Genomic DNA, 26794 nt, shown 5'->3' on the forward strand with positions numbered 1-26794 from the left:
GGGGGGGGGGGGGGGGGACTTTTATTTTGAAAAAAACATGTCTTCAATGGGAGCAGCAGGTAAAAGCAGCAGCAGGCCTCGACTATTTCTCAATTCATCATTCCCCGATGCCTCTTTCTCTTCGTCTCCCCCTCAAAATGGAGAATAAAGTCAGAGAGGAGGGACCTCTGAACTTCTCCTCTATGACAGTTGAGAGGAGAGTGGAGCGAGGAATCACACAGAAAGACAGTCTTTTCCCGTCTCCCGTCAAACTAGACGGTAGTCTCTTTCATATGTTTCTGTTGGTGTGTCTTTAGTGCTTTGGGTACAATGAACCCTTTCCCACACAGGCTACAGACGTACGGCTTCTCCCCTGTATGAAACCGTCTCATGTGCACCTTCAGACTCCCAGAGGTGGTGAACCCCTTATCACAGACAGTACAAGGGTACGGTCTCTCTTTAGTGTGCTTGATCTGATGCACTCTCAAGTTCCCCGATTGGGCGAAACTTTTCCCGCATATGGCGCAGACAAAGGGTTTCTCTCCGGTGTGTGTTCTCTGGTGACTCTTTAGATCCCCGTCCCGTAGGAACATTCTCCCGCAGTATGAGCAGCAGTACTTCTTTTCCAGGCTCTTGTAGTGCATTCTCGCGTGCACCTCCAACCTTTTCATGTCCGGGAAACTCTTCCCGCACTCGCACATGTGATGGCGGACCTCTGCCATGTGTATCCTCTTGTGTTTCTTCAGGCTTTCGCTTCTGGCAAAACGTTGGCCACACACAGAGCACTGGTGCGGTTTTTCCTTGGTGTGGATCAGTATGTGGGTCGCCAAGGACGTTTTCTGAGTGAAGCCCCTCCCACAGTAGGAGCAGTGGAGGAGGTTCTCCCCTGTGTGGATTGACCGGTGGGTCTTGAGGGTGTAGAAGTGGGTGAACGTCTGGCCGCATTGGTCACAAAGGTACGGTTTCTTGTTATTGTGTGTCTGCTTGTGCTCCCTGTACTCCAACAGGTTGCCAAAGCTCTCTGGGCACTTGGAGCAGTGGTACGGTTTCTCTCCCGTATGGGTGCGCTGGTGAGTCTTTAGGTCCTGCAGCAGAGTGAAGGTCTTCCCACATGGTTGGCAGATGTGCTTGGTCTTCTCTCCTGTGTGGATCGTCACGTGAATGTTCAAGTCGTCGAGCTTCAAGAAACTCTCCTCGCAGACAGAGCACTGGTGGGGTTTTTCTGTGCTGGCGCCCTCTCCTGTTTCAATGACAACATTACAAGACAGAGAGGATACATTTATTGGTGCAGAAACAAAGCGTTTCTTATTGGAAAATATCTGGGAGTCCATCCCCGTTTCTGCCTGTTTGCTTCAGTGTGGTTTCCTAGTAAACATGACTCAGGTGTGTGGGTCTCTCTTACCTTTGTGGATCACCTGGTGTCTCTTCAGGTCCTGGTATCGCAGGAAACACTTCCCACAGACGGAGCACTGGTGGGGTTTCTTTCCACTGTGCGTCATTGTGTGTGTCTTCAGGCTGCTGGCTGCAGTGAACCTCTTACCGCACTGGGAGCAGAAATATGGCTTCAGCTCCTGGTCAGGATCCCCTGGACTGTCAGGGTCAGAGCTGGTGCCCTCTCCTGTTTCAATGACAACATTAGTTGTGTTTAACACAGGAGGAAAATGATAAGGATAGCACAACTCCAACCTGGTGTTCCTCTCACCTTTATGGGTCACCAGGTGTCTTTTAAGGTCGTAGGGTCGAAGGAAGGCCTTGCCACAGACGGAGCACTGGTGGGGTTTCTCTCCGCTGTGGATCTTCATGTGTGCCTTAAGCCTGAAGGCTGCGGTGAACCTCTTACCACACACAGAGCAGGGGAACGGTCTCTCCGGATCTGGTTCCCCTGGACTGTCTGCGTCAGAGTTGTTGCCCCCTTCAATGACAACATTACAGGGGTTAAAATGGTGCACTGTCAATAAATGACAGTTTATTACAGACTAATACACATATAAATACCCAGCTAATTTATGGAAAGAAGCACTGCTGTGGATATGTTGATGTTTCTTCAAGTCACCTGTCTTCCAGCAGAGATCTCAGGGTCCTTTTTCATTACTGCAAATTATTGTTGCAAAATGTTTTCGGGCCCATTTGTTTCTGTTTGGTTCCTAATGAATATGACCCAAGTGTGTGAGCATAGACTTCAGGGGTGTATTCACTAGGAACAAAAATGGAAGCAAACAGAACAAAATGGAGAAGGAACCTGAATTTGTCCAATATAATTTTTGCACAAAAATGTTTCCCTTTCCGTTGCAAAACGTTAGCTACAGTGTGCGAATCAGTGTGTTTGTGTATCTCCAGGTGTCTCCCTCTCACCTGTGTGTATCTCCCGGTGTCTCTCTCTCACCTTTGTATCTCTCTCTCACCTTTGTATCTCCCGGTGTCTCTCTCTCACCTTTGTGTCTCTCTCGCTCACCTTTGTATCTCCCGGTGTCTCTCTCTCACCTTTGTGGATCTCCCGGCGTCTCTCTCTCACCTTTGTATCTCTCTCTCTCTCACCTTTGTCTCTCTCCCGGCGTCTCTCTCTCACCTTTGTGGATCTCCCGGCGTCTCTCTCTCACCTTTGTGGATCTCCCGGTGCCTCTCTCTTTCTCTATCACCTTTGTGTATCTCCCGGTGTCTCTCTCACTCACCTTTGTGTATCTCCCGGTGTCTCTCTCTCACCTTTGTGTATCTCCCGGTGTCTCTCTCTCTCACCTTTGTGTATCTCCCGGTGTCTCTCTCTCTCACCTTTGTGTATCTCCCGGTGTCTCTCTCTCTCACCTTTGTGTATCTCCCGGTGTCTCTCTCACTCACCTTTGTGTATCTCCCGGTGTCTCTCTCACTCACCTTTGTATCTCCCAGTGTCTCTCTCTCACCTTTGTGGATCTCCCGGTGTCTCTCTCTCACCTTTGTGGATCTCCCGGTGTCTCTCTCTCACCTTTGTGTATCTCCCGGTGTCTCTCTCTCTCACCTTTGTGTATCTCCCGGTGTCTCTCTCACTCACCTTTGTGTATCTCCTGGTGTCTCTCTCACCTTTGTATCTCCCAGTGTCTCTCTCTCACCTTTGTGGATCTCCCGGTGTCTCTCTCTCACCTTTGTGGATCTCCCGGTGTCTCTCTCTCTCACCTTTGTGTATCTCCCGGTGTCTCTCTCTCTCACCTTTGTGGATCTCCTGGTATCTCCCTCACCTTTGTGGATCTCCTGGTGTCTCTTGAGGTCCTGGAACAGCAGGAAACACTTCCCACAGACGGAGCACTGGTGGTGTATCTCCCCACTGTGAGACTTCATGTGAGACTTTAGTAAAGGCGCTGTGGTGAACCTCTTGCCACACTCTGAGCAGAGGTGCAGTCTTTTAGGGTCCGGGTACGGCTTCTGCCCTTGTTCGGGATCCCCTGGGCTGTCTGGGTCCGAGGTGGCGCTCTCTCCTGCTTCAATGACCACGTCACAGGGTTTAGAACACATCGAGACAGAAGCAAGAACAGCAAGTACACATACAGTAGACTTACACCCTATGGCAACTGTCCTCTGAGCCTCTATAACCACACCCTACGGTAACTGTCCTCTGAGCCATCATAACCACACCCTACGGTAACTGTCCTCTGAGCCTCTATAACCACACCCTACGGTAACTGTCCTCTGAGCCTCTATAACCACACCCTATGGTAACTGTCCTCTGAGCCTCTATAACCACACCCTATGGTACCTGTCCTCTGAGCCTCTATAACCACACCCTATGGTAACTGTCCTCTGAGCCTCTATAACCACACCCTACGGTAACTGTCCTCTGAGCCTCTATAACCACACCCTACGGTAACTGTCCTCTGAGCCTCTATAACCACACCCTATGGTAACTGTCCTCTGAGCCTCTATAATCACAACCAGTCGGACAGTACTGTTTCCGTTGAATTCAACGATGCACCGTTCTGTCATTCCGAACACGATCCTGGGGCTTGCGAAGGTCACGTTCTACCAACGAGCCACACAGGACCATGTCTTCCAGCAGAGAGATGTTTCTCTCACCTTTGTGCACCACCTGGTGTCTCTTCAGAACACACAGCCACAGGAAACGCTTCCCGCAGACGGAACACTGGTGTGGTTTGTCTTCGCTGTGGATCTTCAGGTGGATCCTCAGGCTGGTCGGCGAGGTGAACGTCTTGCCGCACTCCGAACAGCGGTACGGTCTGTCCGAGGTGACTGCTTTAATGACAACGTCACAGAGGTTAAACCGCTGCAGTACACAAAGGAGAGAACAGCACCACCAGCGCATACAGTATTAGGCATTATGGGCAATTCCATTTTAACTGAATGGAGACAGATTTTATTTGATTTTTTTACGTAAAATGTATGCTCTACAAAAAAAAATTACAAAAAAAACCTAGATTTTTAACAAACATACAACTTTATGCACAAGGACTACGTTTACACTGAACATTTGACCCCCCAAAAAAAACACATTTACTGGAAGAACTGTGAGGGAGTTTGGTAGGAGTTGTGAGGGAGTTTGGTAGGAGTTTGGTAGGACTTGTGAGGGAGTTTGGTAGGAGTTGTGAGGGAGTTGTGAGGGAGTTTGGTAGGAGTTGTGAGGGAGTTTGGTAGGAGTTGTGAGGGAGTTTGGTAGGAGTTGTGAGGGAGTTTGGTAGGAGTTGTGAGGGAGTTTGGTAGGAGTTTGGTAGGAGTTGTGAGGGAGTTTGATAGGAGTTGTGAGGGAGTTTGGTAGGAGTTGTGAGGGAGTTTGGTAGGAGTTTTGAGGGAGTTTGGTAGGAGTTTTGTAGGAGTTTGGTGGGAGTTTGGTAGGAGTTTTGAGGGAGTTTGGTAGGAGTTTTGAGGGAGTTTGGTGGGAGTTTGGTAGGAGTTGTGAGGGAGTTTGGTAGGAGTTGTGAGGGAGTTTGGTAGGAGTTGTGAGGGAGTTTGGTAGGAGTTTGGTAGGAGTTGTGAGGGAGTTTGATAGGAGTTGTGAGGGAGTTTGGTAGGAGTTGTGAGGGAGTTTGGTAGGAGTTGTGAGGGAGTTTGGTAGGAGTTGTGAGGGAGTTTGGTAGGAGTTGTGAGGGACTTTGGTAGGAGTTGTGAGGGACTTTGGTAGGAGTTGTGAGGGACTTTGGTAGGAGTTGTGAGGGACTTTGGTAGGAGTTGTGAGGGACTTTGGTAGGAGTTGTGAGGGACTTTGGTAGGAGTTGTGAGGGACTTTGGTAGGAGTTGTGAGGGACTTTGGTAGGAGTTGTGAGGGAGTTTGGTAGTAGAATTTCAGTCAAATCTCCCTCAGTTTATTATTTACGTGACCTGGTTTTCTTAAAGACTCAGCATAGAGAACGGCGTGTCGGTTACTCAGCATAGAGAACGGTGTGTCGGTTACTCTGCATAGAGAACGGTGTGTCGGTTACTCTGCATAGAGAACGGTGTGTCGGTTACTCTGCATAGAGAACGGCGTGTCGGTTACTCTGCATAGAGAACGGCGTGTCGGTTACTCGGCATCGGTTACTCTGCATAGAGAACGGCGTGTCGGTTACTCGGCATCGGTTACTCTGCATAGAGAACGGCGTGTCGGTTACTCTGCATAGAGAACGGCGTGTCGGTTACTCTGCATAGAGAACGGCGTGTCGGTTACTCAGCATAGAGAACGGCGTGTCGGTTACTCTGCATAGAGAACGACGTGTCGGTTACTCTGCATAGAGAACGGCGTGTCGGTTACTCAGCATAGAGAACGGCGTGTCGGTTACTCAGCATAGAGAACGGCGTGTCGGTTACTCTGCATAGAGAACGGTGTGTCGGTTACTCTGCATAGAGAACGGTGTGTCGGTTACTCTGCTTAGAGAACGGCGTGTCGGTTACTCTGCATAGAGAACGGCGTGTCGGTTACTCTGCATAGAGAACGGTGTGTCGGTTACTCTGCATAGAGAACGGCGTGTCGGTTACTCTGCATAGAGAACGGCGTGTCGGTTACTCTGCATAGAGAACGGCGTGTCGGTTACTCTGCATAGAGAACGGTGTGTCGGTTACTCTGCATAGAGAACGACGTGTCGGTTACTCTGCATAGAGAACGACGTGTCGGTTACTCTGCATAGAGAACGACGTGTCGGTTACTCTGCATAGAGAACGACGTGTCGGTTACTCTGCATAGAGAACGACGTGTCGGTTACTCTGCATAGAGAACGACGTGTCGGTTACTCTGCATAGAGAACGACGTGTCGGTTACTCTGCATAGAGAACGACGTGTCGGTTACTCTGCATAGAGAACGACGTGTCGGTTACTCTGCATAGAGAACGGCGTGTCGGTTACTCTGCATAGAGAACGGCGTGTCGGTTACTCAGCATAAAGAACGGCGTGTCGGTTACTCAGCATAAAGAACGGCGTGTCGGTTACTCTGCATAGAGAACGGCGTGTCGGTTACTCTGCATAGAGAACGGCGTGTCGGTTACTCTGCATAGAGAACGGCGTGTCGGTTACTCTGCATAGAGAACGACGTGTCGGTTACTCTGCATAGAGAACGACGTGTCGGTTACTCTGCATAGAGAACGACGTGTCGGTTACTCTGCATAGAGAACGGCGTGTCGGTTACTCTGCATAGAGAACGGCGTGTCGGTTACTCTGCATAGAGAACGACGTGTCGGTTACTCTGCATAGAGAACGACGTGTCGGTTACTCTGCATAGAGAACGACGTGTCGGTTACTCTGCATAGAGAACGACGTGTCGGTTACTCTGCATAGAGAACGGCGTGTCGGTTACTCTGCATAGAGAACGGCGTGTCGGTTACTCTGCATAGAGAACGGCGTGTCGGTTACTCTGCATAGAGAACGACGTGTCGGTTACTCTGCATAGAGAACGACGTGTCGGTTACTCTGCATAGAGAACGACGTGTCGGTTACTCTGCATAGAGAACGACGTGTCGGTTACTCTGCATAGAGAACGACGTGTCGGTTACTCTGCATAGAGAACGACGTGTCGGTTACTCTGCATAGAGAACGACGTGTCGGTTACTCTGCATAGAGAACGGCGTGTCGGTTACTCTGCATAGAGAACGGCGTGTCAGTTACTCTGCATAGAGAACGGCGTGTCGGTTACTCTGCATAGAGAACGGCGTGTCGGTTACTCAGCATAAAGAACGGCGTGTCGGTTACTCAGCATAAAGAACGGCGTGTCGGTTACTCTGCATAGAGAACGGCGTGTCGGTTACTCTGCATAGAGAACGGCGTGTCGGTTACTCTGCATAGAGAACGGCGTGTCGGTTACTCTGCATAGAGAACGGCGTGTCGGTTACTCTGCATAGAGAACGACGTGTCGGTTACTCTGCATAGAGAACGACGTGTCGGTTACTCTGCATAGAGAACGGCGTGTCGGTTACTCTGCATAGAGAACGGCGTGTCGGTTACTCTGCATAGAGAACGGCGTGTCGGTTACTCTGTTTTCTTAAAGACTCTGCATAGAGAACGGCGTGTCGGTTACTCAGCATAAAGAACAACGTGTCGGTTACTCTGTTTTCTTAAAGACTCTGTATAAAGAACGGCGTGTCGGTTTATGACAGGACACATTGAGCTTGAAAGAAGTGAGTGAAGTGGATTTACACCCGGTAACAGATCTCTACAAAAAAGGGTGTAAATATGCAACATCCTCCTCTACATATGTGGGGAGAACAAGTATTTGATCCACTGCCAATTTTGCAGGTTTTCCTACTTACAAAGCATGTAGAGGTCTGTAATTTCTATCATACGCACACTTCAACTGTGAGAGACGGAATCTAAAACAAAAATCCAGAAAATCACATTGTATGATTTTTTAAGTAATTAATTAGCATTTTATTGCATGACAAATGCAACATCCCCTTTTACATATGTGGGTATTATGATGCAACATCCTCCTCTACATATGTGGGTATTATTATCCAACATCCTCCTCTACATATGTGGGTATTATTCTACACACGGGCAATTAGTTAAATCAGCTCCGCAGCAAAACCACATTTGGTTCATCCGAAGCTAAATCTGCACGAATGTTTTACAAGTTTGGATTAAAGCACAGTAGAGTTCAGTAGAGTACAGTACAGAATAGTTCAGTAGAGTATATTTCAGTACAGTATAGAAGATTTCAGTACAGTTTAGTAGATTTCAGTAGAGTACAGTAGATTTCAGTAGAGTATAGTAGATTTCAGTCCAGTATATTAGAGTATAGTAGAGTTCAGCACAGTATTGTAGAGTTCGGTATAGTAGATTTAAGTAGAGTATAGTACATTTCAGTAGAGTAGAGAAGAGTTCAGTACAGAACAGTAGAGTTCAGTAGATTTCAGTAGAGTTCAGTAGAGTACAGTATAGTAGAATACAGTATAGTAGATTTCAATACAGTACAGTTCAGTAGAGTATAGTAGAGTTCAGTAGAGTACAGTACAGTATAGTTCAGTACAGTATAGTAGATTTCAGTAGAGTACAGTACAGTTCAGTAGAGTACAGTAGAGTTCAGTAGAGTACAGTACAGTATAGTTCAGTACAGTATAGTAGATTTCAGTAGAGTACAGTACAGTTCAGTAGAGTACAGTAGAGAAGAGTTCAGTAGATTTAAGTAGTGTATAGTACATTTCAGTAGAGTTCAGTAGAGTACAGTATAGTAGATTTCAGTACAGTACAGTAGACTTCAGTAGAGTACAGTAGAGTAGAGTGCAGTACAGTACAGGAGTACAGTACAGTTCAGTAGATTTCAGTACATTATAGTAGAGTACAGTAGAGTAGAGTACAGTATAGTAGAGACGGTAGAGTTCAGTTCGGGTGCAGTTCAGTAGAGTTCAGTAGAGTACAGTACAGTTCAGTAGAGTACAGTACAGTACAGTAGAGTACAGTTCAGTAGAGTTCAGTAGAGTAGAGTACAGTAGAGTATAGTAGAGTTCAGTACAGTGCAGTTCAGTAGAGTTCAGTACAGTGCAGTTCAGTAGAGTAGAGTATACAAGATATTAGTATAGTAACGTTCGGCACAGTAGAGTATAGTTCAGCACAGTTCAATATACTCAATACTAGTGTGCTCTACTGTGTTCTACACTCCACAGTACAGTATGGTACTATACTGAACTCCACTCCACAGTACAGGACTGTATGGTACTATACTGAACTATACTCCACAGGACTGTATGGTACTATACTGAACTATACTCCACAGGACTGTATGGTACTATACTGAACTATACTCCACAGGACTGTATGGTACTATACTGAACTATACTCCACAGGACTGTATGGTACTATACTGAACTACACTCCACAGTACAGTATGGTACTATACTGAACTACACTCCACAGGACTGTATGGTACTATACTGAACTATACTCCACAGGACTGTATGGTACTATACTGAACTATACTCCACAGGACTGTATGGTACTATACTGAACTACACTCCACAGTACAGGACTGTATGGTACTATACTGAACTATACTCCACAGTACAGGACTGTATGGTATAATACTCCACAGGACTGTATGGTACTATAATCCACAGGACTGTATGGTACTATACTGAGCTATACTCCACAGGACTGTATGGTACTATACTGAACTACACTCCACAGGACTGTATGGTACTATACTGAACTATACTCCACAGGACTGTATGGTACTATACTGAACTATACTCCACAGGACTGTATGGTACTATACTGAACTACACTCCACAGTACAGTATGGTACTATACTGAACTACACTCCACAGGACTGTATGGTACTATACTGAACTATACTCCACAGGACTGTATGGTACTATACTGAACTACACTCCACAGTACAGGACTGTATGGTACTATACTGAACTATACTCCACAGTACAGGACTGTATGGTATAATACTCCACAGGACTGTATGGTACTATACTGAGCTATACTCCACAGGACAGTATGGTACTATACTGAACTACACTCCACAGGACTGTATGGTACTATACTGAACTACACTCCACAGTACAGTATGGTACTATACTGAACTACACTCCACAGGACTGTATGGTACTATACTGAACTACACTCCACAGTACAGTATGGTACTATACTGAACTACACTCCACAGGACTGTATGGTACTATACTGAACTATACTCCACAGTACAGTATGGTACTATACTGAACTACACTCCACAGGACTGTATGGTACTATACTGAACTATACTCCACAGTACAGGACTGTATGGTATAATACTCCACAGGACTGTATGGTACTATAATCCACAGGACTGTATGGTACTATACTGAGCTATACTCCACAGGACAGTATGGTACTATACTGAACTACACTCCACAGGACTGTATGGTACTATACTGAACTATACCCCACAGTACAGGACTGTATGGTACTATACTGAACTATACTCCACAGTACAGGACTGTATGGTATAATACTCCACAGGACTGTATGGTACTATAATCCACAGGACTGTATGGTACTATACTGAGCTATACTCCACAGGACAGTATGGTACTATACTGAACTACACTCCACAGGACTGTATGGTACTATACTGAACTATACTCCACAGGACTGTATGGTACTATACTGAACTACACTCCACAGTACAGGACTGTATGGTACTATACTGAACTATACTCCACAGTACAGGACTGTATGGTATAATACTCCACAGGACTGTATGGTACTATACTGAGCTATACTCCACAGGACAGTATGGTACTATACTGAACTACACTCCACAGGACTGTATGGTACTATACTGAACTATACCCCACAGTACAGGACTGTATGATACTATACTGAACTATAATCCACAGGACTGTATGGTACTATACTGAGCTATACTCCACAGGACTGTATGGTACTATACTGAACTATACCCCACAGTACAGGACTGTATGATACTATACTGAACTATACCCCACAGTACAGGACTGTATGATACTATACTGAACTATAATCCACAGGACTGTATGGTACTATACTGAGCTATACTCCACAGGACTGTATGGTACTATACTGAACTATACTCCACAGTACTGTATGGTACTATACTGAACTATAATCCACAGGACTGTATGGTACTATACTGAGCTATACTCCACAGGACTGCATGGTACTATACTGCACAGTACAGGACTGTATGGTACTATACTGAACTATACTCCACAGTACAGGACTGCATGGTACTACACTCCACAGTACAGGACTGTATGGTACTATACTGAGCTATACTCCACAGTACAGGACTGCATGGTACTACACTCCACAGGACTGTATGGTACTATAATCCACAGGACTGTATGGTACTATACTGAACTATACTCCACAGTACATGACTGCATGGTACTACACTCCACAGTACAGGACTGTATGGTACTATACTGAGCTATACTCCACAGTACAGGACTGCATGGTACTATAATCCACAGTACAGGACTGTATGGTACTATAATGAACTATACTCCACAGGACTGTACTCTACTCTGTGTTCAGCTCATTGTGTCTTCTGCTACTGTCCTCCCTTCCTGAACATAACAGTATGTCAGTGGAAGAGAGGACAGTAACAGGAGACACTATGAGCTGAACATAAGTCAGTGGAAGGGAGGACAGTAACAGGAGACACTATGAGCTGAACATAACAGTCAGTGGAAGAGAGGACAGTAGCTGGTATGATGTACAGAGCGCCGACACTACCTTACAGAGCACCAACACTACCTTACAGAGCACCAACACTACCTTACAGAGCACCAACACTACCTTACAGAGCACCGACACTACCTTACAGAGCACCAACACTACCTTACAGAGCGCCGACACTACCTTACAGAGCACCAACACTACCTTACAGAGCACCAACACTACCTTACAGAGCGCCGACACTACCTTACAGAGCACCAACACTACCTTACAGAGCACCAACACTACCTTACAGAGCACCAACACTACCTTACAGAGCACCAACACTACCTTACAGAGCACCAACACTACCTTACAGAGCACCAACACTACCTTACAGAGCACCAACACTACCTTACAGAGCACCAACACTACCTTACAGAGCACCAACACTACCTTACAGAGCACCGACACTACCTTACAGAGCACCAACACTACCTTACAGAGCACCAACACTACCTTACAGAGCACCAACACTACCTTACAGAGCACCAACACTACCTTACAGAGCACCGACACTACCTTACAGAGCACCAACACTACCTTACAGAGCACCAACACTACCTTACAGAGCACCAACACTACCTTACAGAGCACCAACACTACCTTACAGAGCACCGACACTACCTTACAGAGCACCAACACTACCTTACAGAGCACCAACACTACCTTACAGAGCACCAACACTACCTTACAGAGCACCGACACTACCTTACAGAGCACCAACACTACCTTACAGAGCACCGACACTACCTTACAGAGCACCAACACTACCTTACAGAGCACCAACACTACCTTACAGAGCACCAACACTACCTTACAGAGCACCAACACTACCTTACAGAGCACCAACACTACCTTACAGAGCACCGACACTACCTTACAGAGCACCAACACTACCTTACAGAGCACCGACACTACCTTACAGAGCACCAACACTACCTTACAGAGCACCAACACTACCTTACAGAGCACCGACGCTACCTTACAGAGCACCGACACGACCTTACAGAGCACCGACACTACCTTACAGAGCACCGACACTACCTTACAGAGCACCAACACTACCTTACAGAGCACCAACACTACCTTACAGAGCACCAACACTACCTTACAGAGCACCAACACTACCTTACAGAGCACCGACACTACCTTACAGAGCACCAACACTACCTTACAGAGCACCGACACTACCTTACAGAGCACCAACACTACCTTACAGAGCACCAACACTACCTTACAGAGCACCGACGCTACCTTACAGAGCACCGACACGACCTTACAGAGCACCGACACTACCTTACAGAGCACCGACACTACCTTACAGAGCACCGACACTACCTTACAGAGCACCAACACTACCTTACAGAGCACCAACACGACCTTACAGAGCACCGACACGACCTTACAGAGCACCGACACTACCTTACAGAGCGCCGACACTACCTTACAGAGCGCCGACACTACCTTACAGAGCACCAACACTACCTTACAGAGCACCGACACTACCTTACAGAGCACCAACACTACCTTACAGAGCACCAACACGACCTTACAGAGCACCAACACTACCTTACAGAGCACCAACACTACCTTACAGAGCACCAACACTACCTTACAGAGCACCAACACTACCTTACAGAGCACCAACACTACCTTACAGAGCACCAACACGACCTTACAGAGCACCAACACTACCTTACAGAGCACCAACACTACCTTACAGAGCACCAACACTACCTTACAGAGCACCAACACTACCTTACAGAGCACCAACACTACCTTACAGAGCACCGACACTACCTTACAGAGCACCGACACTACCTTACAGAGCACCAACACTACCTTACAGAGCGCCGACACTACCTTACAGAGCGCCGACACTACCTTACAGAGCACCGACACTACCTTACAGAGCGCCGACACTACCTTACAGAGCACCGACACTACCTTACAGAGCACCAACACTACCTTACAGAGCACCAACACTACCTTACAGAGCACCGACACTACCTTACAGAGCACCGACACTACCTTACAGAGCACCGACACTACCTTACAGAGCACCGACACTACCTTACAGAGCACCAACACTACCTTACAGAGCACCAACACGACCTTACAGAGCACCAACACTACCTTACAGAGCACCAACACTACCTTACAGAGCACCGACACTACCTTACAGAGCACCGACACTACCTTACAGAGCACCGACACTACCTTACAGAGCACCAACACTACCTTACAGAGCACCAACACTACCTTACAGAGCACCAACACTACCTTACAGAGCACCAACACTACCTTACAGAGCACCGACACTACCTTACAGAGCACCAACACTACCTTACAGAGCACCAACACTACCTTACAGAGCGCCGACACGACCTTACAGAGCGCCGACACTACCTTACAGAGCGCCGACACGACCTTACAGAGCACCAACACTACCTTACAGAGCACCAACACTACCTTACAGAGCGCCGACACTACCTTACAGAGCACCAACACTACCTTACAGAGCACCAACACTACCTTACAGAGCACCAACACTACCTTACAGAGCGCCGACACTACCTTACAGAGCACCAACACTACCTTACAGAGCACCGACACTACCTTACAGAGCACCAACACTACCTTACAGAGCACCAACACTACCTTACAGAGCACCAACACTACCTTACAGAGCACCAACACTACCTTACAGAGCACCAACACTACCTTACAGAGCACCGACACTACCTTACAGAGCACCAACACTACCTTACAGAGCGCCGACACTACCTTACAGAGCACCGACACTACCTTACAGAGCACCGACACGACCTTACAGCTAATCTGAAGATGGTGCTGGCTAAAGCTAAAACTGGCGAGTGTAGAGAGTATAGGGATATTGTTATCCACGTCGGCACCAACGATGTTAGGATGAAACAGTCAGAGGTCACCAAGCGCAACATAACTTCAGCGTGTAAATCAGCTAGAAAGATGTCGGCATCGAGTAATTGTCTCTGGCCCCCTCCCAGTTAGGGGGAGTGATGAGCGCTACAGCAGAGTCTCTGGCCCCCTCCCAGTTAGGGCGAGTGATGAGCTCTACAGCAGTCTCTGGCCCCCTCCCAGTTAAGGGGAGTGATGAGCTCTACAGCAGAGTCTCTGGCCCCCTCCCAGTTAGGGGGAGTGATGAGCGCTACAGCAGTCTCACATCTCAACCGCTGGTTGAAAACTTTTCTGCCCCTCCCAAAAGATACAATTTGTAGATAATTGGCCCTCTTTCTGGGACTCAACCACAAACAGGACCATGCCTGGCCTGCTGAGGAGTGACCTCATCTTATCTACCAACATAGACAGGGCTCTAACTCCTCTAGCTCCACAATGAGACAGGGTGCAGGCTAGGCAGCAGGCTGTTAGCCAGCCTGCCAGCTTAGTGGAGTCTGCCACCAGCACAGTCAGTGTAGTCAGCTCAGCTATCCCCATTGAGACTGTGTCTGTGCCTCAATCTAGGTTTGAAAAAAACAACTGCATTTTCATCTTTTGAGCTTCTAGTCATGAAATCTATGCAGCCTCCTCACTTTTTATAGCTACTGTTTACAGGTATCCTGGGCCGTATCCAGCGTTCCTCACCGAGTTCATATCCTGTATTCATGGCAGATAATATTCATATTTTTCGTGACTTTAATTTTCGCATGGAAAAGTCCACAGACCCAATCCAAACGGCTTTTGGAGCCATCATCGACTCAGTGGGTTTTGTCCAACATGTCTCCGGACCTACTCAATGTCATTGTCATGTTCTGGATTTAGTTTCATCCCGTGGAATAAATGTTGTGGATCTTAATGTTTTTCCTCATAATCCTGGACTATCGGACCACCATTTTATTATGTTTGCAATCGCAACAAATAATCTGCTCAGATCCCAACCAATGATCATCAAAAGCTGTGCTATAAATTCTCAGACAACACAAAGTTTCCTAGAATTGGAACGGAAATGGCGCCACACCAAACTGGAAGTCTTCCGACGAGCTCTGAAAGACAGTACCGCGCAGTATCGAAGAGCCCTCACTGCTGCTCGATCATCCTATTTTTCCAATTTAATTGAGGAAAATAAGAACAATCCAAAATAGATTTTTGATACTGTCGCAAAGCTAACTAAAAAGCAGCATTCCCCAAGAGAGGATGGCTTTCACTTCAGCAGTGATAAATTCAGGAACTTCTTTGACAAAAAAGATCAGTATCATTAGAAAGGAAATTAAGGACTCCTCTTTAAATCTGTGTATTTCTCCAAAACTCAGTTGTCCTGAGTCTACACAACACTGCCAGGACCTAGGATCAAGGGACACACTCACGTTGTTTAATATCTCTTGACACATTGATGAAAATAGTATTGGCCTCTAAACCTTCAAGCTGCATACTGGACCCTATTCCAACTAAACTACTGAAAGAGCTGCTTCCTGTGCTTGGCCCTCCTATGTTGAATATAATAAACGGCTCCCTATCCACCGGATGTGTACCATACCTACTGGAAGTGGCAGTAATAAAGCCTCTCTTGAAAAAGCCAAACCTTGACTCAGAATATATTAAAAAAAACGAATCTGCCTATATCGAATCTCCCATTCTTCTCAAAGAAAATTTAAAAAGCTGTTGAGCAGCAACTCACTGCCTTCCTGAAGACAAACAATGTATACGAAACGCTTCAGTCTGGTTTTAGACCCCATCATAGCACTGAGACTGTACTTGTGAAGGTGGTAAATTACTTTTTAATGGTGTCAGACCGAGGCTCTGCATCTGTCCTCGTGCTCCTAGACCTTAGCGCTGCTTTTGATACCATCGATCACCACATTCTTTTGGAGAGATTGGAAACCCAAATTGGTCTACACGGACAAGTTCTGGCCTGGTTTAGATCTTATCTGTCGGAAAGATATCAGTTTGTCTCTGTAGATGGTTTCTCCTATGACAAATCAATTGTAAATGTTGGTATTCCTCAAGGCTCCGTTTTAGGACCACTATTGTTTTCACTTTATATTTCACCTCTTGATGATGCCATTCGGAAATAATGTTAACTTTCACTGCTATGTGGACGACACACAGCTGTACATTTTGAGAAAACACGATGAAGCCCCAAAATTGCCCTCCCTGGAAGCCTGCGTTTCAGACATAAGGAAGTGGATGGTGACAAATTTACTAGTTTTAAGCTCGGACAAAACAGAGATTCTAGTTCTTGGTCCCAAGAAACAATGAGATCTTCTGTTGAATCTGACAATTCATCTTGATGGTTGTACAGTCATCTCAAATAAAACTGAAGGACCTCACGTTACTCTGGACCCTGATCTCTCTTTTGACGAACATATCAAGACCGTTTCAAGGATTGAGTCACTGACGTGATCTTCCTGTCCAGGTTGGCGCCCCCACTCGGGTTTGTGCCGTGGGGGAGATCTTCGTGGGCTATACTCGGCCTTGTCTCAGGATAGTAAGTTGGTGGTTGAAGATATCCCTCTAGTCGTGTGGGGGCTGTGCTTTGGCAAAGTGGGTGGGGTTATATCCTTCCTGTTTGGCCCTGTCCGGGTGTATCGTCGGACGGGGCCACAGTGTTTCCCGACCCCTCCCGTCTCAGCCTCCAGTATTTATGCTGCAATAGTTTGTGTTGGGGGGCTAGGGTCAGTCTGTTAAATCTGGAGTATTTCTCCTGTCTTATCCGGTGTCCTGTGTGAATTTAAGTATGCTCTCTCTAATTCTCTGTCTCTCTCTCGGAGGACCAGAGCCCTAGGATCATGCCTCAGGACTACCTGGTCTGATGACTCCTTGCTGTCCCCAGTACACCTGGTCGTGCTTCTGCTCCAGTTTCAACTGTTCTGCCTGCGGCTACCGAACCCTGACCTGTTCACTGGACGTGCTACCTGTCCCAGACCTTCTGTTTTCAACTCTCTAGAGACATCAGGAGCGGTAGAGATACTCTTAATGATCGGCTATGAAAAGCCAACTGACATTTACTCCTGAGGTGCTAACCTGTTGCACCCTCTACAACCACTGTGATTATTATTATTATTATTATTATTATTATTATTATTATTATTATTATTATTATTATTATCATCATCATCATCATCTGACCATGCTGGTCATTTATGAACATTTGAACATCTTGGCCATGTTCTGTTATAATCTCCACCCGGCACAGCCAGAAGAGGACTGGCCACCCCTCATAGCCTGGTTCCTCTCTAGGTTCTGGCCTTTCTAGGGAGTTTTTCCTAGCCACCGTGCTTCTGCACCTGCATTGCTTGCTGTTTGGGGTTTTAGGCTGGGTTTCTGTACAGCACTTTGTGAAATCAGCTGATGTAAGAAGGGCTTTATAAATACATGTAATTGATTGAGTGATTGGTGACCCAACTGAGGTTTGTAACTATAGGTTTGTAACTATTATAGTCTATTCAATTGCAGAAATTCTGTTACCGATTTTTTTTTTTTTGGGGGGGGGTCAAAGAATTTCGAATTCATAAAGAAAATTGATATCAGTAAAAACACTATAGCTAAATTGGTAGGTCTACATTTACTTGTTACATTTGTGAACTTTCATTATCCTCCTTATGGAGGGAGAGACATTAGGAAATATCTTAAAGATATGTGGTTTTTAGTAACGAGGCAACGATTCAGTAAAATTTATCCAAAACTAAATATAAGAATTGATGTTAGTTGGGTTTTTACTTCGATATTATTGTGTTTTGATCTATTTCTTCTAACACTTTTTCTGGTAGATGTTATTTAGGAACCCTTGTCCATCCAATAAGCCTTTTTCTGGTAGATGTTTATTTAGGAACCCTTGTCCATCCAATAAGACTTTGTCTGGTAGATGTTTATTTAGGAACCCTTGTCCATCCAATAAGCCTTTTTCTGGTAGATGTTATTTAGGAACTCTTGTCCATCCAATAAGACTTTGTCTGGTAGATGTTATTTAGGAACCCTTGTCCATCCAATAAGCCTTTGTCTGGTAGATGTTTATTTAGGAACTCTTGTCCATCCAATAAGACTTTGTCTGGTAGATGTTATTTAGGAACCCTTGTCCATCCAATAAGACTTTGTCTGGTAGATGTTTATTTAGGAACCCTTGTCCATCCAATAAGACTTTGTCTGGTAGATGTTATTTAGGAACTCTTGTCCATCCAATAAGACTTTGTCTGGTAGATGTTTATTAGGAACCCTTGTCCATCCAATAAGACTTTGTCTGGTAGATGTTTATTAGGAACCCTTGTCCATCCAATAAGACTTTGTCTGGTAGATGTTTATTTAGGAACTCTTGTCCATCCAATAAGCCTTTGTCTGGTAGATGTTATTTAGGAACCCTTGTCCATCCAATAAGCTTATTCACATTTTTTGGGGGATGGAAAATGGTTAAAATGTATGTATGCCTTAATTTCTTCAAAATATAGACTCTCTGCTTTCATTTGACACACAATTTGACACGCTCCAATGAACTTCACGTTGGTGCTCATGGGTCATTTTAACATGGGAATGAACCTACACCGTATAGATCAACTTATTTAACTGATAAACAGGTGCACTGGTGTGGACACGCTGATTGACAGTGTTCCAACAGAGAGATGTGTGTGAGGAGCGACGCCGGGTGTGTGAGGAGCGACGTCGGGTGTGTGAGGAGCGACGTCGGGTGTGAGGAGCGACGTCGGGTGAGAGAGGAGCGACGCCGGGTGAGAGAGGAGCGACGCCGGGTGAGAGAGGAGCGACGCCGGGTGAGAGAGGAGCGACGCCGGGTGAGAGAGGAGCGACGTTGGGTGTTTGGGTGTCTCTCTTACCTTTGTGGATCATCTGGTGTCTCTTCAGGTCTGTGGATCGTAGGAAGCGCTTCCCACAGAAGGAGCACTGGTGGGGTTTCTCTCCGCTGTGTCTCTGCATGTGAGTCTTCAGGCTGCTTGGTGCAGTGAACCGCTTACCACACTGGGAGCAGAGGAACGGTCTCTCTTTGTCTGAGCTGGCACCCTCTCCTGTTTCTATAACAACATCACAGGGGTTAAACACAGGAGGAGTCCCTGGACACAGCCCTTAGCCGTGGTATATTGTCCATATATCAAAAAACCCCCAAGGTGCCTTGTTGCTGTTATAAACTGGTTACCAACGTAATTAGAGCAGTAAAAATACATATTATGTCATACCCGTGGTATACGGTCTGATAAACCACGGCTGTTAGCCAATCAGCATACAGGGTTTCGAACCACCCAGTTTATTATACTGTATACAACACTATGTATTGGTATGTAGGAAGGTAGAAAGGGAAGATGACTCCTCTTAGACCCCTTTCAATGTAAACTGATCAGGAGTTATTTGGTTAGGGGGCACAGATTATTACATACAAGATTGACAGCTATAAGCAGTCACTCAGCCGTCTGGGCCCTTCTCAAAAGTAGTGCTCTATATAGGGAACTGGGTTCCATGAAACTGGTCTCTGATGTTCTGATCAGGGATTACCTGGTTGGTCCTGTCCCCAACCTCCTTAGTCATCTGAAACTGGTTTCTGATGTTCTGATCAGGGATTACCTGGTTGGTCCTGTCCCCAACCTCCTTAGTCATCTGAAACTGGTCTCTGATGTTCTGATCAGGGATTACCTGGTTGGTCCTGTCCCCAACCTCCTTAGTCATCTGAAACTGGTCTCAATATACTGTAGCTCCCTCTGGATGTTTTGATCAGTGATTGATTACCTGGGTTGGTCCTGTCCCCATCCTCCTCCTCTCTGTCCCCAACCTCCTCCTCTCCATCCTCCTCCTCCTCCTCCTCTCTGTCCCCAATCTCCTCCTCTCCATCCTCCTCCTCTTCTTCTCTTTTAATAGTAACAAGTCCTGTAAATTGTCAAACCAAAAGATCTAAAACACTTTATAATATAAATGCCTCCACCAGAGGGAGCTCTAACTTGGTTCCCTGTAGAATCAAGAGCTCCTTGGGGGGGGAGACACATTCTGGTACTCTGCTGGAGTTCTGTGGAACTGAACCTGAAAAGTGTCACTTTCTGAAAAGTAACGGAACGGTGTGATTAGGGGTAGGCTATTCTTTCAAGAGGTGACTCTTAAAACGAGCACCTCTGTGCTGTTAATTGTTCTAAGTTGTTGTATATATATATTTTGTAATTGATGATAAGGTTGTTATAAATTGCATTGAGAATAATGTGTAAATCAGGCCCACCTGCCATCTCACAGGACCACAATGGAAATAATAACCTGCCATCTCACAGGACCACAATGGAAATAATAACCTGCCATCTCACAGTGGAAATAATAACCTGCCATCTCACAGTGGAAATAATAACCTGCCATCTCAATGGAAATAATAACCTGCCATCTCACAGGACCACAATGGAAATAATAACCTGCCATCTCACAGTGGAAATAATAACCTGCCATCTCACAGTGGAAATAATAACCTGCCATCTCACAGTGGAAATAATAACCTGCCATCTCAATGGAAATAATAACCTGCCATCTCACAGGACCACAGTGGAAATAATAACCTGCCATCTCACAGTGGAAATAATAACCTGCCATCTCACAGGACCACAATGGAAATAATAACCTGCCATCTCACAGTGGAAATAATAACCTGCCATCTCACAATGGAAATAATAACCTGCCATCTCACAGTGGAAATAATAACCTGCCATCTCACAGTGGAAATAATAACCTGCCATCTCACAGTGGAAATAATAACCTGCCATCTCAATGGAAATAATAACCTGCCATCTCACAGGACCACAGTGGAAATAATAACCTGCCATCTCACAGTGGAAATAATAACCTGCCATCTCACAGGACCACAATGGAAATAATAACCTGCCATCTCACAGTGGAAATAATAACCTGCCATCTCACAGTGGAAATAATAACCTGCCATCTCACAGTGGAAATAATAACCTGCCATCTCACAGTGGAAATAATAACCTGCCATCTCACAATGGAAATAATAACGTGCCATCTCACAGGACCACAATGGAAATAATAACCTGCCATCTCACAATGGAAATAATAACCTGCCATCTCACAGGACCACAATGGAAATAATAACCTGCCATCTCACAGGACCACAATGGAAATAATAACCTGCCATCTCACAGGACCACAGTGGAAATAATAACCTGCCATCTCACAGTGGAAATAATAACCTGCCATCTCACAGTGGAAATAATAACCTGCCATCTCACAGTGGAAATAATAACCTGCCATCTCACAGTGGAAATAATAACCTGCCATCTCACAGGACCACAATGGAAATAATAACCTGCCATCTCACAGTGGAAATAATAACCTGCCATCTCACAGGACCACAATGGAAATAATAACCTGCCATCTCACAGGACCACAGTGGAAATAATAACCTGCCATCTCACAGGACCACAGTGGAAATAATAACCTGCCATCTCACAGTGGAAATAATAACCTGCCATCTCACAGGACCACAGTGGAAATAATAACCTGCCATCTCACAGGACCACAGTGGAAATAATAACCTGCCATCTCACAGGACCACAGTGGAAATAATAACCTGCCATCTCACAGGACCACAATGGAAATAATAACCTGCCATCTCACAGTGGAAATAATAACCTGCCATCTCACAATGGAAATAATAACCTGCCATCTCAATGGAAATAATAACCTGCCATCTCACAGGACCACAATGGAAATAAGCCTTTAGACCTCAGTGTTTTTATCCTGAATAATTGTTTGTGTTATATTGTGTTATATTATGTTATGTTATATTATGTCATGTTGTGTCGTGTTGTGTCGTGTCATGTTGTGTCATGTTGTGTCATGTTGTGTCATGTTGTGTCAGGTCATGTTGTGTCGTGTCATGTTGTGTCGTGTCATGTTGTGTTGTGTCATGTCATGTTGTGTTGTGTCATGTTGTGTCATGTTGTGTCGTGTCATGTTGTGTCATGTTGTGTCATGTTGTGTCGTGTCATGTTGTGTCATGTTGTGTCGTGTCATGTTGTGTCGTGTCATGTTGTGTCATGTTGTGTCAGGTCATGTTGTGTCATGTCATGTTGTGTCATGTTGTGTCATGTTGTGTCATGTCGTGTTGTGTCAGGTCATGTTGTGTCAGGTCATGTTGTGTCAGGTCATGTTGTGTCATGTCATGTTGTGTTGTGTCGTGTCATGTTGTGTCATGTTGTGTCATGTTGTGTCATGTCGTGTTGTGTCAGGTCATGTTGTGTCAGGTCATGTTGTGTCAGGTCATGTTGTGTCATGTCATGTTGTGTTGTGTCGTGTCATGTTGTGTCATGTTGTGTCATGTTGTGTCATGTCGTGTTGTGTCAGGTCATGTTGTGTCAGGTCATGTTGTGTCAGGTCATGTTGTGTCATGTCATGTTGTGTTGTGTCGTGTCATGTCGTGTCATGTTGTGTCATGTTGTGTTGTCTTCAGCTGGAGCAGACTACTACTTTTAATTACCTAATCAATTTAAAATCAATCAATATTCACATAATAAGGTCTTGGGATAGTACATCTAGTCTATTCCCTGGCTAGTGTACTTATTACCTGCGTTGGCCACACCTCCTCCTTCCTGGTCCTCCTCTTCTTCCATATCTACTGGAACAACATCAACATCACACATATTGGTCTGTGTCCGGAATGACACACTATTCCCTATGTAGTGCACTACATGCTGTGCAATACTCTGAACTATAGCAGACCTGGGTTCAAATAGTATTTGGAAACCATTCAAATGCTTCATCTGTGCTTGATTGAGCTTGCCTGGAGCAATTGAACCAAATGGGATAGTCCCAAAAGTGTCACCCCGCCCCCCTGGCTATTTGGCCCTCCAGGCAGGCTCAACCAAACGCTGAAGGATTTGAATGTTTTAAATGATTTGTTATATATTTTTAAAACTAGATTAGGATGTAACCTCTCTCTCTAAAAACTCATATTAGGATTTAAACTAGCTCTCTAAAAACTCCTATTAGGATGTAACCTAGCAACCTAAAAGTCCTATTAGGATGCAACCTAAAAACTCCTATTAGGATGTAACCTAGCAACCTAAAACTCCTATTAGGATGCAACCTGAAAACTCCTATTAGGATGCAACCTAAACTCCTATTAGGATGTAACCTAGCAACCTAAAAACTCATATTAGGATGTAACCTAGCAACCTAAAACTCCTATTAGGATGTAACCTAGCAACCTAAAAACTCCTATTAGGATGTAACCTAGCAACCTAAAACTCCTATTAGGATGTAACCTAGCAACCTAAAACTCCTATTAGGATGCAACCTAGCTCTCTGTAACTCCAGGCAGCATTCTGCCTTCTCCCTACAGTTTTCAGCCATCAGCGTCAACTGGCTCGTGTGAACTACAGTCCTGACGCTGTGTTTTAACGTTGAGAAACATCAATAATCATCGCTTGAGATAAGGCTTTCAAAACAAATGGCTATGGAGCCTCCATCCTACTAAACTACACTGTAGCAGTTACAGATCCATACAGCCTCCATCCTACTAAACTACACTGTAGCAGTTACAGACCCATACAGCCTCCATCCTACTAAACTACACTGTAGCAGTTACAGATCCACACAGCCTCCATCCTACTAAACTACACTGTAGCAGTTACAGATCCATACAGCCTCCATCCTACTAAACTACACTGTAGCAGTTACAGATCCATACAGCCTCCATCCTACTAAACTACACTGTAGTAGTTACAGATCCATACAGCCTCCATCCTACTAAACTACACTGTAGCAGTTACAGATCCATACAGCCTCCATCCTACTAAACTACACTGTAGTAGTTACAGATCCATACAGCCTCCATCCTACTAAACTACACTGTAGTAGTTACAGATCCACACAGCCTCCATCCTACTAAACTACACTGTAGCAGTTACAGATCCATACAGCCTCCATCCTACTAAACTACACTGTAGCAGTAACAGATCCATACAGCCTCCATCCTACTAAACTACACTGTAGCAGTTACAGATCCATACAGCCTCCATCCTACTAAACTACACTGTAGCAGTTACAGATCCATACAGCCTCCATCCTACTAAACTACACTGTAGCAGTTACAGATCCATACAGCCTCCATCCTACTAAACTACACTGTAGTAGTTACAGATCCATACAGCCTCCATCCTACTAAACTACACTGTAGCAGTTACAGATCCATACAGCTATGGAGCCTCCATCCTACTAAACTACACTGTAGCAGTTACAGATCCATACAGCCTCCATCCTACTAAACTACACTGTAGTAGTTACAGATCCATACAGCCTCCATCCTACTAAACTACACTGTAGCAGTTACAGATCCATACAGCCTCCATCCTACTAAACTACACTGTAGCAGTAACAGATCCATACAGCCTCCATCCTACTAAACTACACTGTAGCAGTTACAGATCCATACAGCCTCCATCCTACTAAACTACACTGTAGTAGTAACAGATCCATACAGCCTCCATCCTACTAAACTACACTGTAGCAGTTACAGATCCATACAGCCTCCATCCTACTAAACTACACTGTAGCAGTAACAGATCCATACAGCCTCCATCCTACTAAACTACACTGTAGCAGTTACAGATCCATACAGCCTCCATCCTACTAAACTACACTGTAGCAGTAACAGATCCATACAGCCTCCATCCTACTAAACTACACTGTAGCAGTTACAGATCCATACAGTCTCCATCCTACTAAACTACACTGTAGCAGTAACAGATCCATACAGCCTCCATCCTACTAAACTACACTGTAGCAGTTACAGATCCATACAGCCTCCATCCTACTAAACTACACTGTAGTAGTTACAGATCCATACAGCCTCCATCCTACTAAACTACACTGTAGTAGTTACAGATCCATACAGCTATGGAGCCTCCATCCTACTAAACTACACTGTAGTAGTAACAGATCCATACAGCCTCCATCCTACTAAACTACACTGTAGCAGTTACAGATGCCCCCATCCTACTAAACTACACTGTAGCAGTTACAGATCCATGCAGCTATGGAGCCTCCATCCGACCAAACTACACTTCCACTACTCTTCCGGAGTTACACTTACACACAGGTGTTCGGAGCATGCTATAGACAGCTAATTGGCAGGTGGCCTCTTGTATTCCATCTGTTTTCCATAAACAAGCGCTGTAACTTGAAGATATGGCCGTATGGGAACAATAACCCTATCAAGGTGTGTATCAATTTAACCTTTTGTTTTTATTTTTTTTTAGAAAATTCCAAAACCGTACCGCAAGCGACTTGTGTTAATATTCAGATTGAGCGTATGGGCTCTTAACAAAACTCCCCCCTGTACAGAAGACGCCTTCATCCAATGTCTTCTGTAATGGAACTGAGAGCTAGGATCGGGGTCTAGATGTAACCCAGTGGCAGGTGTAGGCATCTTAGACTCACCCGAGTCAATGTTACCGTCTTCCCTCTCCTGTTCTACTCCCCCGTTCTCTTCCTCGGTTCTTCTCTCATCCTCCTCTTCCTCTTTTTTGACAATCACATTGAGCTCCAGTGTTTGACTGCAGTCCTCCAGCTTCACTGACGCCATCTCTTGACCTGGCTGTGAGCTTTTCTGGGCCGGACTCGGTTCAGTCATGGTATGCTAGAGGCGGATGCTTTTTAAGAAAGGAAAATAGATATGTTAATGTAATTAAAATAATATATAAAACAATAAAAATATATATAAATCACACTGGGAGGAACCGACTTTCATGCCAGGGAAAGCGCTGCAGATAAACAATTAGCTAAAGGCCATTTCACCAATCACCATGTTCGTATAGGCTAAATGGTGATGGAATGTACGACCGCGCGAAAGAATGTAGTCTTTCTACGTACAGTGTTTTCACTCCGACATAATTCATTCATATGGAGTTCCTCCCATGAACTGTAATGGATTTTTATCGATAACGTTCCTGGCCAGAACAACAACCGAGACAGCCCAACGGACCGTGGCTGTCTACAACCACACTGTTCAACATCTTCCACATCGCCGACCGACAATAAACGTTAACTGTAAGTTTCAGCGTCTGGTTATAGTTTAAATTACTATAATCAAAACACGACAGATTACCTGATATCACTGGTCTTTTATTGTTTGATTAGACTCTGAGCATGGAGAATCGGATGAGCCAGTACTGTAAACTTCCGCTTGCGCGCAGGATGGGAAAGGGCGTCATGTTCACGGGC

At 45.3% G+C, this 26794-nt stretch overlaps 1 protein-coding gene across 9 annotated transcripts; it reads right to left on the minus strand.

The window, feature by feature from the left end:
• LOC110514903 (uncharacterized) lies at nucleotides 1-26776 on the minus strand. Of its 9 annotated transcripts, none has more exons than XM_090194805.1 (10): nucleotides 26679-26769; nucleotides 26012-26223; nucleotides 23136-23186; nucleotides 20309-20446; nucleotides 19408-19602; nucleotides 4018-4194; nucleotides 3186-3425; nucleotides 1682-1891; nucleotides 1382-1597; nucleotides 1-1219 (listed from the first exon to the last, which is right to left on the minus strand). In XM_090194805.1, exons 2-10 carry the CDS (start codon nucleotides 26202-26204, stop codon nucleotides 252-254), a joined length of 2388 nt encoding a protein of 795 aa, XP_090050931.1. In that variant the 5' UTR covers nucleotides 26205-26223; nucleotides 26679-26769; the 3' UTR covers nucleotides 1-251. The 9 variants fall into 9 exon arrangements, with proteins under 9 accessions (XP_090050931.1, XP_090050937.1, XP_090050933.1 ...); XM_090194811.1 differs by having other exon boundaries at nucleotides 3186-3422; nucleotides 4018-4191; nucleotides 23136-23183; nucleotides 26679-26766; XM_090194807.1 differs by having other exon boundaries at nucleotides 23136-23183; nucleotides 26679-26766.
• Nucleotides 26777-26794: the final 18 nt, after the last annotated feature.

The sequence above is a fragment of the Oncorhynchus mykiss genome, chromosome 13 (genome assembly GCF_057628025.1).
Source record: "Oncorhynchus mykiss isolate SJ-2025 chromosome 13, ASM5762802v1, whole genome shotgun sequence".
NCBI classification, from domain to species: Eukaryota; Metazoa; Chordata; class Actinopteri; order Salmoniformes; family Salmonidae; genus Oncorhynchus; species Oncorhynchus mykiss.